Below are 17,917 nucleotides of genomic sequence, written 5' to 3'. Positions count from 1 at the left end.
GCCGTTATTGTCAAAATAGCTGGTAACAAAAGTGAACTTGTCCAAAGTGTCAATAGCACTTGTTATCTGGCACTGCCTTAATCATCCTGGGCATGGAATTGACCAGAACTGCACAGGTTGTTGCTGGGATCCTCTTCCACTCCTCACGGAGCTGCTAGACCCCACAGGTACTTAATAGGGTTCAGCAAGGCAGTTGTCATCTTGGTGATGTGTTTGGAATCATTATCATGTTGGAAAACTGTCGTTCTGTCTAGTTTCTGGAGGGAAGGCATCATGTTCTGCTTCAGAATGTACAGTACATAATGAAATCCATGTTTCCCTCAATAAGCTGCAGCTCCCCAGTACCAGCAGAACTCATGCAGCCCCAGACCATGATGCTACCACCACCATGCTTGACTGTAGGCAAGACACAATTCTCTTGGTACTGCCAGGGCATCGCCACACATACTGGACACCATCTGAGCCAAACAAGTTTATCTTATAGTCTCAGCAGACCACAGGACATGGTTCCAGTAATTCTTTCAATTCAATTGGACAGGTTGTCTTCAGCAAACTGTTTGCGGGCTTTCTTGTGAGCCAGCTTCAGATGAGGCTTCTTTCTGGGACAACGCATATGCAAACCGACTTGATGCAGCGTGCCACGTATGGTCTGAGCACCGACAAGCTGACCTTCTACTTCTGCAAGCTTTAAAGCAATGCTGGCAGCACTCATGCATCTGTTTTTTTAAGGCAGGTTCTTGCAAGCCCTGTTCCGAATGGAACCCATATTGGAAAACCTCTGTATGACCCTGACCACTGTAGTGTAACTGTGTTAATGAACCTCTAATAGCTTTGGCCATCTTTGTGGAGAGCAACAATTCTAATTCTCAAATCCTCAGAGAGTTCTTTGCCATGAGATGCCATGTTGAACATCCAGTGGTGAGTATGAGAGAATTGTACTTAAAGCACCTAATTTTAACTGCTCTAATACAAGATACACAACTTTGTATGGTCCTGTCAAGCAGACAAAAACATAAATATGATGAATATGACATGTGACGTGCATGGTTAAACAATATTCTGCTGTTATCACTTAGAGTGTACTCACTTTTGTTGCCAGCTATTTTGACAATAATGGCTGTATGTTGAGTTATTTACAGAGGACAGTAAATCTATACTGATATACAAACTGCACATTGACTACTCTAAAATATATCCCAGTTTCATTTCTATAGTATTGTCCCTTGAGAAGATATACTAAAATGGTTTCTGAAGTGTGAGGGGTGATAATATATATAAAATCATAATTTATTAAAATGTGCCACTGAAAACTTGAAAAAATTTAGGAATCCTCTGTAGGTGCTTATCATCTGAGAGCAGCAAAACTGTATATTGCATTTATTATATTTCTCTGTTAAAAGGATATGGATATTTAAGTACAAACAATGTGTGTGTTAACAGGTAAGATGTAGAATGTACTGCAAGAACACATCTCACAATGACCCTGGAGAAACAAACTTCAACACATTTTTGAGCTGTTCAACAAGAGTGAGCTTGAATCAGAGGTGTAATAATTAATTCACAGTTAATAAAGTGACAGCAAAGACATTTAACTTTCAGCCAAAAGTCATTAAAAGCCACTGGAGTATATCAACCATTTTAGACAGGCTACAGTGACTCCATTCAGCACACAGTGTAAAAATGCTTCAATGGGCCTATATGGCTTTACTATTTGGAAGAACAAGACTAGCAGAATGAACTTGAACATGTTTATATCACTTAATTTTGCAGCACATTACACAAAATCTGTAGCCGCACAGAAAAAAAAAATACTAACATTACTTTACAAAACTGTTATTACAAAATTAAACACTTGTTTTTGTGTGAATCCAAACATCTGAAATGATCTTTATTGGAAGAAATAATATTAACTGAATGATTTACTAGCAGTTCTATTTATTGCATTTCTGTGTTCATTAAAATGAAATCTCAGTTAGCCCAATTTCGTATGATTTTCGTGTTTGAAGGAGAAGTGGTACAGTGATATAACTACAAATATGAGAGGAGAATTAATCTGTCTGTCCGTTTCCTGCTTTTGAAATACTCTGGGTTTTTTAATGCTTTAATATGACAATTCACATAACAAATGGAAAACACATAAATAGAAAATTATGTTGTGGTGTCACTAATGTCGTGTTATCTAGTAAAATGTGTAATTTCAATAAGATTATTGTTGGTAGTTAACAACATATTGGTGTGCGTCAGTATGGTAAAAGATGAGAATTTCAGTCGCAAATACAATACAACTGCAACTTAAGAATTTCATCATATTTTTAATCCATAAACATAAGTGCCTGTTAATGTACATAATCTATAATAGAATTTTGTCTATCAAGTCTACCTGAATTACCTAATTGCAAATATAAACTTAGATTACTTGGATAGCTGTCAAAATGTTGATAAGCAAAGAGGTATTTAAAAACAAATTTTGTTGTAAAAAATTTGATAATTAAATCCAGTGCCTTAGCTTTCAAAATTTGCATCAGTTGTGATCATAGGCACCGACCGCATGGGTGCTCAGGGGCTTGAGCACCCACGGAAAAACACAAGATATTCTCGGTTCATTTTAACCAATAAGAAGTGAATTGTAGCTTGTATTACTTAGTTTTACTTTAGGCAGGTTTTGGCGTTATTTCAATGGAAATGTCAATGCATTATTTGTAATAGGAGAGGGTGCCAACACAAATGTCTCGGCTTGCAGCGGGCTTGCTCTCCTCTATAGAGATCGTGGCTCCACGCTCCCTCAGATATTATGTGTGCACCCTCAAACTTTGTCCCGTGTATGCGCAAATATGTGCTTATTGTAAACAGGAATATTGTAAAGTATTTTATTTAGTAAAGCACAGCCCTCATAGAATGAATGTGTGATGGTTACTAAATAATACAGGTGCTGGTCATATAATTAGAATATCTTCAAAAAGTTGATTTATTTTACTAATTCCATTAAAGAAGCGAAACTTGTATAATGTACAGTCGTGGCCAAAAGTTTTGAGAATGACACAAATATTAGTTTTCACAAAGTTTGCTGCTAAACTGCTTTTAGATCTTTGTTTCAGTTGTTTGTGTGATGTACTGAAATATAATTACAAGCACTTCATACGTTTCAAAGGCTTTTATCGACAATCACATGACATTTATGCAGAGAGTATTTGCAGTGTTGGCCCTTCTTTTTCAGGACCTCTGCAATTCGACTGGGTATGCTCTTAATCAACTTCTGGGCCAAATCCTGACTGATAGCAACCCATTCTTTCATAATCACTTCTTGGAGTTTGTCAGAATTAGTGGGTTTTTGTTTGTCCACCCGCCTCTTGAGGATTGACTACAAATTTTAAGATCTGGGGAGTTTTCCAGGCCATGGACATGGGTTTCAGCTGTCGCACTCCTTGTGTCAAGCCACTCTTGAACAACAGACAGCGTCAGAAGCGTCTCGCCTGGGCTAAAGACAAAAAGGACTGGACTGCTGCTGAGTGGTCCAAAGTTATGTTCTCTGATGAAAGTAAATTTTGCATTTCCTTTGGAAATCAGGGTCCCAGAGTCTGGAGGAAGAGAGGAGAGGCACAGAATCCACGTTGCTTGAGGTCCAGTGTAACCTGCACACAGTGCCAAAGCTACCAGTACCTGGTTTAAGGACCATAGTATCCCTGTTCTTAATTGGCCAGCAAACTCGCCTAACCTTAACCCCATAGAAAATCTATGGTATGGTATGGTATTGTGAAGAGGAAGTTGCAATATGACAGACCCAACAATGCAGAAGAGCTAAAGGCCACTATCAGAGCAACCTGGGCTCTCATAACACCTGAACAGTGCCACAGACTGATCGACTCCATGCCACGCTGCTTTGCTGCAGTAATTCAGGCAAAAGGAGCCCCAACTAAGTATTTTTCAAGTTCAAGTCAACTTTATTGTCAATCAAACCATGCAACAGTGCATTACACAGCAGACTGAAATTTCGTTTCTCCCATACTCCAATGTGCAATTTTAAAACAAAATATGACACACACTAAACATAAACTAAACATTAGACTTAACATAGTGCAAATAAATATTTAACAAATAGACAAATGATAGACAGTGAGCTTACAGTTACCAGGCTATCCTACTGTTCCAGAATATGGTCAGGTTGACGTATTTTACTGTTGAGTGCTGTACATGCTCATACTTTTCAGTTGGCCAAGATTTCTAAAAATCCTTTCTTTGTATTGGTCTTAAGTAATTTTCTGAGATACTGAATTGGTGTTTTCATTAGTTGTCAGTTATAATCATCAAAATTAAAAGAAATAACCACTAGAAATATACCAGTCTGTGTGGAATGAATGTATACATGATACAAGTTTCACTTCTTGAATGGAATTAGTGAAATAAATCAACTTTTTGAAGATATTCTAATTATATGACCAGCACCTGTATATTTGCAGTATGTGCGATACACTTTGCAAGATACATTTTGTGTAGTAAATCTATCATATGCGCCATCCCACAGAGTATACTCTAGAAAAAAAACTAAAACCCAGTATAATAAATTAAGAGTAATGAAAATAAAATATTTAAAAATATTAAATTTGTTGTGCATGTGTATGATAACCTATCCCAGTTATTATTTAGTCATGGAAACAGTCGTGGCAATGTGTTTTATATTTTTTTTAAAAATGCAAACTGCAGGTTCGGGTGGGGGTTGGGGTGATGGTTGACCACCCACCAGCAGAAACATAATTCTGCCCCTATGGTTGTGATAGATAATGAGAATGCATATTGTCAAAAACAGATAATAAACAAGACAACATGTTTAGTGAAAAAACTTGAGGTGACAAGAAGCATTCATGCTTGAACTGAATCAACACTGAAGCCGAATAAAGGCAGTTGAGCTGCTTATCTTTGAACTGAACTTGTTTTATAATTGATTAACTTCACGTAGTTATTGAACTAAACAGAATCAACACTGAACTGAATAAAGCTATGGTCTTTTTAAAACTGTTTTAAAGCAGAATATGATTTTTTCTTAAATTTTACAAAGTTGACATTACTGATTCTGTTCTCTGTTGTATTAAGTTCTGTTACTTGACCTACTCTGACATGTGGAGTCACACTTTGTGGACTTACCTTTCCAAAAACACTTGCAGGACACAGATTGTTAAGGACTGTTTTGTGGTATGGTGCAAACAAAATACACACTTTCAACATAAATGTTCTCTCTTTCATTGTGTTTTAAGTTCATTGTGGATATTGTAAACACCATTCTTTTTTATTCTGTTAGGAGCAGTGATTTAAAAAATGTAAAGATCATATGGCAGAGGCACATTAGTGAAGAAATTGACTGAGAAATGGTCTAGCATTTTAGCTGGGTGAGGTTCACATAGCATAAGACTTTGTACAGGTACTACCACACTCCATTGAGACTTTATAGGATGAATCCAATGAATGATAATTTATGTTGGAAATGTCAGCTGGAAATAGTTACCCTTTTACACGGTATATAAGAACGCCATTTTGTCAAACCATTCTGGCTACAGATTATGGACAGGTTACATTTTAAGTTACTGGTTTGTGTCCAAAATATTTTTAACTCCTAAACTATGCCTATTAGCTGAAAAATTCCAAATACCAAGATGTGTGTACTTCCAGTTATTAGACAGTCAGTTTTATTCTAAGACATTGAAAGACAGCGTAGAAAATGAATCATATAAAATCATGCTCAGCAGAGTAACGGTGGTACTTTACTCATGTGAATCTATTGTGTTCAAGAACATATCATTTCTGAATAGAAATTCTTGTTATGTAGAATTCCCGCCAAGTATCAAGAATTACATTATTATATATTAGTATACATTATTATTGTGCAAATTTATTAAAAATAAAAAACTGAAAAGATCCCGTTGCATATGTATTCATACCCTTTTCTGGGACACTCGAAATTTAGCTCAGGAGCATTCATATTGCTTCTAGATGTTACTACACTTCGAGTGGAGTTAAACTGTGGCAAATTCATTTGAGTGAGTATGATTTAGAAAGGCACACACCTTTCAGAAAAGGTCTAACAGCTGAAAATGCATATCAGAGCAAAAACCAAGTCCTGAGGTCAAGATAACTGCCTGTAGAGCTCAGTGACAGACTTGTGTTAAGGCAATGATCTAGGGAAGAGTTCAGAAAAAAAGCTGCTGCATTGAAGGTTCACAGAAGCATGTAGCCTCCATTATCCATAATGGAAGATGATTGGAACAACTAGGACTCTAGAAAATGTCTGCCAGCCCCCATCCAAGCTGACAGAGCTTGAGAGGTGATAAGGTGAGGCAAAGAATGGCAGATAATTGCCAAATGCAGATGTGCAGAGCTTGTCACCTCATACCCAAAAAGACTTGAGGCTGTAAAGGTGTATGGTGTATGGAGTGTAAATTGATGTGGGGGAAAACTAATTTAAAGCAGTTTAACATAATGCTGCAACAAAACAAAATGTAAAAAAAAAAAAGAAAGGGGTATGAATACTTTTGCAAGGCACTGTAGATGTTATATTTGTATAAGATCATTTGCGTTTGACACCTCAGTTACAAAAAGTATGATTTGTCATGTGTGGCGTCATACCCGTGAAATTTGCAGTTGATAGATAGAGCCAGGTGAGGGCCGGGATAAAAATCAGGGCGAGGGAGGCAGCCACAAACTTCCTGCGCCCACGACACATTCCCAGCATCCTCTGCAGCCAGAGGGTGTCTGATTGGAGACCTCTATGTGGGCATCAGCTGTTTGGATGGGGGATACATGGCACTGCTCTGTAAAAATATAAAATGCAAAATTATTTTTATAACAACAAAACACTCATTTGCTAGAATATGTAAAACTTTGTACAGATGCCATCAAAATGAATTTAAGCATTGCCAGTCTGAACAGATCCAAACAGTCCTTTGCTTTGAATTCAAATGATTAATGATGTGAAGTTATTTTGTCAAGCCATCAAGATGGTTAGTGTACATGAAGTGTGTTGTTTGGGACAATAATCAAATAAAACATCTTGTGATGCATTTCCAGGAGAAAAAAAAAAACATCTATGCTTTGAGACAGTATGCTTGACTGTGATAAAAGCTACCTAAATTCAAACCTGAAATCTTTCAGTCTGGAACCAAGATCAGTAACCACTACACAATCTCAACACTGATGAACTACTACTATGTGCATTCAGGTTTCTGACTGCAGTGCTAAAGAACAGGCTGAAACATTCATCATGAGGTTGGTTTTGCCTTAGATTCAGCAGCTGCTGTCTCAGCACTAAAGACAACATTCAAGCTGTGGTAATGCAAAGCATCGTAGTGTATGATCATGCTGCTGAGACTAAATCTATTCAAAATCTTCATTAACTCAGCTTATGCACTTAAATACGGCTAATAGCTGTATTTGTACATTCTATGCAAAACAATAATAAACACCAGATCCCTGTCTACAATACATATAGTTTCTGTACTACTACACAGCTGTTTTAAAAGAAAACTGCGATGTTTTTTAACCTTTTCCTTAACTACTATTAACCTTTATTATTTTATTAGTGCTATAAAGAATTTAAAATATATATCAAAGTCTTTGAAAATCTTTGTGCTTAATATATTCATGCATAAGTTAAATATTGTAGATTGCGATATCAATCAAACATGCAAGTATAAGTAGATTTCCATCTGCAAATTTAATCGAGCAAAATTGTATACAATTATATTTAAATAATATTTAAGATACAAATATTTATATACTCAATCAGTATTCATTTAAAAAAATTAGCCAAAGCCCGCACTCATTTCAAACTAAATACCTACAGTGACAATATCAGACTGTGGGTAATTAAACTATGACTAATTAATATAAATATTATTACATGAATAGCTTAAGGAAACTACCATGATTCCCAAAGGCAGTTGCTCAAAATGCCACGAATACTTTTGTTAATGCAGTAAAACTGTATAGTAGCACTATAAAAAAGGGAAGAAATATGTTAAGATGGGTTGAACCTTTTTTGTTGTTGTTGTTGTTAGGTTTTGTTGAAGGTCGCCCTAAAACATTTTTTGAAACGTTTTAATTACAGTTGTTGACTCTTTATGTATCGAGACCAATATTCCACACAGTCGTTGTTTTCTGTTGAACACACAAAGTATTTTAACATTTATTGTGTGAAAATAATGCAGAAATTAAAATGTCATACTGTTCACGTATGACAGTAAATATACCCGTAGCAAGATAGAGGAGTCGGCCATTTTATTACAAAAATGTTTAAAATTTATTTTCCACACATAATGAATGGTGATTTGTGATGTGATGGAAAAGATATTTGCTCATAACCGTTCTGGGGAAATTACGCCAATACGTCCTTTGTTGAACATTGTTAGCGAGCGAATAAAACAAACGAATGAGAGAGTGAGAAGTGTTTCAGAAGAGTTTTTAATGATGAGTCCACATATAGAAACAATCATTCACGTATTATGATTCACAGGTGATTTAATATGGTTGCAAATCGTAGGGCTGTTAAATGCATGCCGTCTCACCTGTAATGTTGAAATCACTTGTGACTTTACGAATCCGTTATTGCCAATGAAATTAACTCAAAGTGACAAACAGATGATCTTCAGTATTCCTGCGATATGCGCATGAATGAAGAGCTAACGCCTTTATAACAATCGTCTTCACAAATCCAGAATCACCGCGAGGAGATACCACAGATATGTCAGTGTCTCAGAACGCGTTTGTGTTCATCTCTATGCAAGATCAGCGTGTAAAAATGCCGCATGCTGGATTTAATGGATGTGGTTGGTCTTTAGTGAAAATCTGCGGGAAATATCGTCTTCTGCTTCCTTGCACGCTAGTTGTGCATTGGAATCCGCCAAACAAGCCGTTTATTCGATCATTTTTGTGATATCGATGCGTATAATATGAACATTGCGGCCTCTAGTCTACACAACACTCCCTGTTTGTTTCCCAGCCTCCTCCAGTTCTCATTCCCAACATATCCTCCAATCACTGCCTCAATCCACAATCCACAATCCAGTCCAGGCGAATGCGCTTTCACTACGACCTGGAAAAAAATGGATTGGATTCAGTACTGCGTACTATTGCTCTGCTTACTGTTACTATCACAGTATACTAGTATACAGAGCACCCAAACCTACATCTTCCATATGTGAGCTTGGACCACAAAACCAGTCATAAGTGTAAATATGTCAAAATTGAGATTCTTACATCATCTGAAAGCTGAGTAAATAAGCTTTCCATTGATATATTGTTTGTTAAAATAGGACAATGTTTGTCTGAGATGCAACTATTTGAAAACCTGGAATCTGAGGGTGCAAAAAAAACTAATTATTGAGAACTACCTTAATAGTTGTCCAAATGAAGTTCTTAGCCATGCATATTACTAATCAAAAATCAAGTTTTGATATATTTATGGTAGAAAATATACAAAATATCTTCATGGAACATGATCTTTACTTAATATGCTAATGATTTTTGGCAAAAAAGAAAAATCGATAATTTTGATCCATACAATGTTGTCTTTTTGGCTATTGCTACAAATTTACCCCAGCGACTTAAGACTGGTTTTGTGGTCCAGGGTCACATATCAGATTTTGTTGTTACCTTTTGTAGTTTTATGTTTTGTGCTTTTCGCCACCCTTAGACATATGAATACAGATTATTTAGAACTGGGTGTTCTTCTCTGTAATAAAAGCACTTCAAAATAGTTCCACTGAAAATGTCATCATTAAAACAAAGATAGTCATTGTATAAGAGTAACTAGAACTAAAAAGTCTGTTAGACAAGAAACTAATTACAGAATTACACCTTTATTACAAAGATTTCATGAACTGCAACATGTCCAGGGACTGTGAGCATCTCGTAACATATTAATATTTTAATGTACATTTCAGAGACACAAAAAATTAATATGTGGGCAAAGTAGTAATCTAGCCTGTTGTCACACCCTCTGCACGTTCCCTCAGCCCCAATCACCACGATCCTCCACCAACCAGCCAATCACCACCACAGCACACCCGTGAACCATCACCAGAATTCTAATCACCGTCACCTGCACCAGCAATCACCACACCCTTCAAATACTTACCTCATTCACTCACTCACCGGCTGGTATCGAAGTTGCATGGATGCTTCTCTGTGGATCTTCTCCCCCTCCTGTTGTCTCTCCTGTGCTCCTCGTGGATTCTTCTGATGTTCTCCTGTGCTCCCCGTGGATTGCTCTGATGTTCTCCTGTGAAACACGTTAATCGTGTCAGAGGGAAGTGACTGTTGCTAACGCTATGATCCTTATGAACTTGAACTCACCTGTTGTGTTATGTTTGAAGATTTGACCACAGAGACATTATTCACCCGTTTGCACGTGTGTTGAACTGTGCACGTTTGTTAATAAATACCTTGAAAGATACTCACCTTCTCCCTTTGTGTGTGGTCGTGACAGGATACCAGCCCAAAAAAGTATTAACTCACCGCGTCACTCATGGAGGCGAGCGCCACTATCACCGAAGACACCCCTGACCCATTTTCGGATATGGTAAACGTCCTTCGTCAATCTCTACCTGCTGCTCCAACGACGATTTCCAACACGCCCCTCTCTCGCCCTATGAGTTATTCCGGAGACCCGGGTGGCTGCAATGGTTTCCTCCTGCAAAGTTCCCTCTATATCGAAGCCAACGCACACCAGTTTCCTAACGAAATTTCTAAGATATCTTTTATGATTTCCCTCCTCACTGGGCAGGCACTTCAATGGGCAGACGCACTCTGGAATTCACGGAGCGACGCTTTAATCTCCTATAATGCTTTCGTTGCCCACTTCAAGGACGTGTTTGGAGCTGTGCTCACTCCCCTTTCCGTACACGATGAACTGATCACTCTGAATCAAGGTGCGTCCAATATTCACGAATACACCCTGCGCTTCCGCTCCCTAGCGGCCACCAGTGGTTGGAACCAAATCGCTCTCCTAGCAGCCTACCGTAAGGGGCTTAAACCCCAGATCCGCAAGCATATGGTCATTTACGATGACAACGTACCGCTGGAAACCTTTATTAAGAAGGCAGTAGGCATCTCTCAACATCTCTCAGCATGTCCTTCTACAAAGTCTGTACCCAGCTTCCCTCCACTTCGAACACCGTCACCCCAACGAGATGCGGAAGAACCTATGATTACGGACTCCTATCGCCTGGATCCTGCGGAGAGGAAACGACGAATTAATAATCGTCTGTGCCTATATTGTGGAGAAGCCTCTCACTTCATCAGTGCCTGTCCAGTCCGCCCGCCTCGTCCAATGGTGAGTACTGTATCTATTACTCCGGCCATGTCTCTCTTACCCCATATTACCGCTGAACTAATAGTAAACTCTCGTACTCTCCCCATCTATGTGCTCGTGGATTCCGGAGCGGCTGGCAATTTTGTTTCATCACACTTCATTGCTAAATATCGAATTCCCACCGTTCAAAATGAGGTCACATACCAAATTACCACAATCCAAAACTCACCATTGGGCGATGGTAAGATATCTCACCGGACCAGAAAAGTGACCCTCGTCTCCCAACACAACCACCGTGAACATCTAACCCTCCTAGTACTCCCGCGAGCCAACGTGGATGTCATCCTGGGCAGACCATGGCTCATTAAGCACCAACCCCGCATAGATTGGAGCACAGGAGAGGTCCTGGAGTGGGGCAAAACGTGCAGGAACCACGGCTACCATCCTTCCTCGTCGGATGCAGAGTCTCCATACCATCCTATCCCTCTGCACGCCACCACCATAGAAAGCCCTGCCACTCAATCCACCACCGCCATTCCCCCCGTCTATCAGTCTTTCACCGATGTCTTCAGCAAGGAACGGGCCACACAACTACCACCGCACCGGCCCTGGGATTGTAGTATCGACCTGCTGCCAGGCGCCAAACTACCCCACGGGAAGATCTACCCCCTCTCACGTCCTGAGCAGGAGGCCATGGAGAATTACATCCAGGAGGCTCTCCAACAGGGGTTCATCAGACCTTCCACGTCCCCAGCAGCATCCAGTTTCTTCTTCGTCCCCAAGAAGGATGGCGGGCTCAGACCCTGCATTGACTACCGGGTGCTCAACGACGCCACGGTGAAATTCGCCTATCCACTTCCTCTAGTGCCAGCTGCCTTGGAGGAACTACGGGAAGCCCACATCTTCACCAAACTCGACCTCCGCAGTGCGTACAACCTGATCCGTATCCGAGAAGGAGATGAGTGGAAAACCGCCTTCATCACCCCGACCGGTCACTATGAATATCAGGTGATGCCCTATGGCCTGGCTAACAGTCCTTCCGTATTTCAGAATTTCATGAACGAAATCTTCCGCGACTACCTCCATCGATTCGTAATCATCTACATTGACGATATCCTCATTTACTCACGTAACCTAAAGGAACATCAAGACCACGTCCGCCAGGTTCTCCAACGCCTCCGTGAGTACCAACTCTATCTGAAATTAGAAAAATGTGAATTCCATCAGCCCTCCATCTCCTTTCTCGGATACGTGATCACTGCGGAGGGAGTTCGTATGGAAGCCGGTAAGGTGGACGCAGTGGCCAAGTGGGCGGAGCCCAGGACGGTGAAGGAGCTTCAGCGTTTCTTAGGCTTCGCTAACTTCTACCGACGCTTTATAAAAAACTATAGCCTCCTATCGGCTCCACTCACTTCCCTCTTAAAGGGAGGACGCCGGGTACTACAGTGGACTCCAGAGGCTCAGCAAGCCTTCGACCGTCTAAAGCTGATGTTCACCACCGCTCCTATCCTCAAGCACCCCGACCCTTCAAGGCCCTTCGTGGTGGAAGTTGATGCGGCGGACGTAGGCGTAGGAGCTGTGCTGTCCCAGTGGTCTGATGAACCCCGATCCCTCCATCCGTGTGCGTACTATTCCAAGAAACTCACCCCAGCCGAGCAGAATTATGGAATTGGAGACCGCGAACTGCTGGCAATAAAGCTCGCCCTCGAAGAATGGCGGCACTGGTTGGAAGGAGCCCAGTTCCCCTTCACCGTAATAACCGACCACAAGAACCTCCAGTACATTCAGCACGCCAAGAGACTAAATGCCCGTCAAGCTCGCTGGTCACTATTCTTTGCCCGATTCGATTTCAACATTACTTACCAACCCGGCCACAAAAACACCAAAGCAGACGCCCTATCACGTATGTACTCACCTGAACCTACCTCTGACGATCCTGATCCAATTCTACCCCCATCTGTCTTTCTCGCACCCATACTATGGCAGCTGGATGAAGATATACGAGCCGCCACCTTCGAGGAACCTGCACCACCGGAGCTTCCCCCGGGTCGTGTCTATGTCCCAAGCCGTCTCAGACCCCTTCTGCTGGATAGTACGCACACGTCCCCCGGCTCAGGACATCCTGGCAGCAGGCGAACCCTCTCGCTCCTCCAGCAGAAATATTGGTGGCCCAACATGAGCAGGGAAGTGGAACGGTACGTCCAAGGATGTTCGGTCTGCGCCGTTAACACAACCCCACGCCGCTTACCTGAAGGTAAATTACAACCATTACCTATTCCCCGCCGACCCTGGACACACTTGGGCATTGACTTCGCCACAGACCTGCCCCCCTCTCAGGGTTACACCACAATTTTAGTGGTAGTCGATCGATTCTCAAAAGCTTGCAAATTAATACCTCTCAAAGGTCTCCCCACAGCACTAGAAACCGCAGAAGCACTGTTCCACAATGTATTCCGGAACTTCGGACTCCCAGAAGACATCGTGTCCGATCGGGGACCCCAATTCATTTCCAGGGTCTGGCGGGCCTTCTTCCAACTCCTGGGTACCACAGTCAGCCTGTCATCCGGATATCACCCTCAAACGAACGGGCAGACCGAACGGAAAATACAGGAAATCTCCCGCTACCTTCGGACGTACTGTTCCCAACATCAAAACACCTGGAGCCAGTATCTACCGTGGGCTGAGTATGCGCAAAATTCCCTCCGTCAAACCTCTACTGGTCTAACCCCATTCCAATGTATTCTAGGTTATCAACCAGCTCTGTTTCCATGGACTGGAGAGTCCTCCGAGGTGCCCGCGGTAGATCACTGGTTCCGAGAGAGCGAGAGGGTGTGGGACTCAGCGCACGTCCATCTCCAGCGGGCAGTACGGAGGCATACGGAACACGCCAACCGTCGTAGGCTACCCAACCCAGTTTACCTCCCCGGGGACCAAGTATGGCTGTCCACTCGAGACATACGCCTCCGGCTGCCCAGCAGGAAGCTGAGTCCCCGCTACATAGGGCCCTTCACCGTGCACTCACAAATCAACCCTGTCACCTACCGTCTAAACCTACCTCCACATTACAGAATCGCTCCCTCGTTTCACGTTTCCCTACTCAAACGCCACACTGAACCCCTGTTCCCTTCCTCCACAGAATCGGAGTCACCTCCTCCTCCCGACCCGCCAGAGATCCTTGGAGATAACATCTACCAAGTCCAAGAAATCCTAGACTCCCGGCGGCGGAACGGCCAGCTCCAGTACCTAGTGGACTGGGAGGGGTTCGGACCCGAGGAGAGATCGTGGATACCCCGTGACGACATCCTGGACCCGACTCTCCTCGAGGAATTCCACCGCCAACATCCCGAACGCCCAGCTCCCAGAGGTCGTGGTCGTCCCCGTCGCCGTTCTTGGGTGCCAGGAGTCACCCGTGGAGGAGGGGGTGATGTCACACCCTCTGCACGTTCCCTCAGCCCCAATCACCACGATCCTCCACCAACCAGCCAATCACCACCACAGCACACCCGTGAACCATCACCAGAATTCTAATCACCGTCACCTGCACCAGCAATCACCACACCCTTCAAATACTTACCTCATTCACTCACTCACCGGCTGGTATCGAAGTTGCATGGATGCTTCTCTGTGGATCTTCTCCCCCTCCTGTTGTCTCTCCTGTGCTCCTCGTGGATTCTTCTGATGTTCTCCTGTGCTCCCCGTGGATTGCTCTGATGTTCTCCTGTGAAACACGTTAATCGTGTCAGAGGGAAGTGACTGTTGCTAACGCTATGATCCTTATGAACTTGAACTCACCTGTTGTGTTATGTTTGAAGATTTGACCACAGAGACATTATTCACCCGTTTGCACGTGTGTTGAACTGTGCACGTTTGTTAATAAATACCTTGAAAGATACTCACCTTCTCCCTTTGTGTGTGGTCGTGACACCTGTACTTGTTCTAGTCTTTTATTAAGACATAATTTTCTGAACCCTGCACTTATCCAGTTATTCAGTAACCCAATTATTAAATTTAACTGGTCTTAGATTGTTCATACAGTGCCCTCCACTAATATTGGCACCCTTAGTAAATATGAGCAAAGGTGACTGAAAATAAATCTGCATCGTTTATCCTTCAGATCTTTCATTCGAAAAATTCACTAAATTCTAACCATTCATTGAAGTAAAACGAATCTCATTATGAAATAAATGTTTTTCTCTAGTTCATGTTGGCCACAATTATTGGCACCCCTAAAAATGTGTCTAACTAAAGTAAATTCCCATTAATATTACAATTTTTTTAGCACACCAGGGTGGCTAGGAGTATAAAATTGTCCAGTCATGACATTCTGTTCCACAGGATTATAAAGATGAGGAACACAAAAGCCAAATTCCCTTAATCATCCATCACAAGAAGTAAAACCAAAGAATGTAGTTCTGATGTGCAGAACAATTGGTTGAGCTTCACAAAATAGAAAGTGGCTGTAGGAAAAAAGCCAAAGCATTGAAAATCCCCATTCCCACCATCAGGGCAATGATTAAGAAGTTCCAATCAACTAAAGATGTTACAAATCTGCCTAGAAGAGGACGTGTGTCTGTATCATCCTAATGCACGATATGGAGGAGAGTTTGAGTGGCCAAAGACTCTCCAAGGATCACAGTTGGAGAATTTCAGAGAATTGTTGAGTCTTGGGGTCAGGAAGCCTAAAATAAAACAGCCCCTACATCACCACATGTTGTTCCAGAGGGTTTGAAGAAAAAATCCTCCTGGCTCACCCAAAAACAAACTCCAGCATATTCACTTGTCAGACATGATTGGAACTTCAAACAGGACTGGCTTCTATGGTCAGATGAAACTAAAAAATATCTTTTTGGCAGCTAACCCTCCAGATTTCTGCCGGAGGTCCTGGACATCTTGTTTAGATATATGGATTCATGGATTCTATCAAATACCAGCAGATAAAAAATCAAAACCTGACTGCCTTATATTGTCTTATAATGGATCATGGTTGCATCTTCCAACATCAAAATCAACACAAAATTGTGTCACTGAGCACAGAATGAAGCTTCTATCATGGCCGTCCCAGTTCCCTGACCTGAACCCTGTATAGAAACTGAAGAGAAGCACCCACATGAAGCTGGGAAGAGAGAGATTCTGGAGAATCTAGAGACATTCTGTATGAAGGAATGGCCTCTGATCTCTTGTCAGATGTTCTCCAAACTCATTAGACATTGTTGGAGACAACTCAGAACTGTCACCTTGGGAAAAGGATGTTGCAATAATTGGGTGCCAATAATAGTGGCCAACGTGAACTAGACAAAAACATTTATTTCATAATGAGATTTCACCCATAGGTTCTATTGTTTTACTTCAATGACAGGTTAGAATCTTGTGAAAAAGAATAAATTATGCAGATTTATTTTCACATCCACCTTTGCTCATATTTACCAAGGGTGCCAATATTAGTGGAGGGCACTGTAAATGGCCCTTATTATGACCAGAAATGACCAGAAATTGCAATATTAGCAGTAAATGACTGCATGCATGCTAGGGAACGACTTATGTGCAAATGATTCCTTTGAATGCAATTTACAGACAAAAATTTTCTTCACTAGGAGAAAGTGTTTTTCTTTTTTTTATAAATGAGATTTTCAAAAGACGGGCTGGGCCTGTATTCCCACTGTTCAGACATGACTTGCCTTTATTTTCCAAGAGATATGTTCACTATAGGTATCTAGGAGTTACAACACAAAACAACAGGAATTCAACTGGAAAACAAAAATAGAATATCATGCTCTACATCAAGGGTCACCAAACTTGATCCTGGAGGGCCGGTGTCCTGCAGAGTTTAGCTCCAACTTGCCTCAACACAACAGCCTGGAAGTTTCAAGTATACCTATTAAGACCTTGATTAGCTGGTTCAGGTGTGTTTGATTAGGGTTGGAGCTAAACTCTGTAGGGACACCGGCCCTCCAGGACCGAGTGTGGTGAGCCCTGCTCTACATAAAGGCATGGCTTTCTGCAAGAATTATGCTTGGGACGATTGTCTCATAAAGCAACAGAGGACATCCCCCTACTTACATCACTTCATTTTCCTACCCTCATAAGAGGAAGCGAGGAAGAAAGAAGTTTTTACTTGCAGAGAGAAGATGAAGATGATAACATGCTGACTGAATTCAAGGTGAAAGCTTCAGCATTGTCTATCCATGTTTAATGCCAACTGCAGAGACAGACTACATCAGTGCAAAGGTGTTCTACAAAGTAAGTTTATTTGTCCTAATTCAAAATAGTTTCATAAATTGGTGGAAATGTAACGTTTTCATGTTTTTGTTTGTTTTGTTTGTCCCCCTAGAGAAATGGGATCAGATTATGGTGTCATGGACCGAGTGTCATACACTCATCCCTTGACATTTGGTTTATCTTTGAACCAGCAGTATTCTCCCTTCAAAGATGCACTGAAAAATCCGCAGAATTACCAAGAGCAAGTCAACAGTCAACGGTACTTTGGATGCTTTTCCTACCTGTCCTACCATGGGAATTTCAATGTGCACAACTACTCTTTGGAACCTGCATTTATCCACAAACGTAATGAGAGAGAACGGCAGAGAGTTCGCTGTGTCAATGAGGGATATGCGAGACTCCGTG

The 17,917-nt window shown here is 41.5% G+C and overlaps 1 protein-coding gene across 1 annotated transcript in view; it reads right to left on the bottom strand.

The window, feature by feature from the left end:
- large1 (LARGE xylosyl- and glucuronyltransferase 1) overlaps window positions 1-8,941 on the bottom strand; it is a 32,643-nt gene extending 23,702 nt beyond the window's left edge. Inside the window, exons 1-2 of the mRNA XM_073838967.1 lie at window positions 8,550-8,941; window positions 6,613-6,797 (exon numbers count right to left, since the gene is read on the bottom strand). Coding sequence (XP_073695068.1) covers window positions 6,613-6,718 — 106 coding nt within the window. The 5' untranslated portion in view covers window positions 6,719-6,797; window positions 8,550-8,941. The remainder of the gene's footprint in view (window positions 1-6,612; window positions 6,798-8,549) is intronic.
- Window positions 8,942-17,917: the final 8,976 nt, after the last annotated feature.

The sequence above is a fragment of the Garra rufa genome, chromosome 4 (genome assembly GCF_049309525.1).
Source record: "Garra rufa chromosome 4, GarRuf1.0, whole genome shotgun sequence".
NCBI classification, from domain to species: domain Eukaryota; kingdom Metazoa; phylum Chordata; class Actinopteri; order Cypriniformes; family Cyprinidae; genus Garra; species Garra rufa.
Note: the sequence above shows the minus strand (reverse complement) of the source record. Positions and strands in the feature narration are given on the sequence as shown.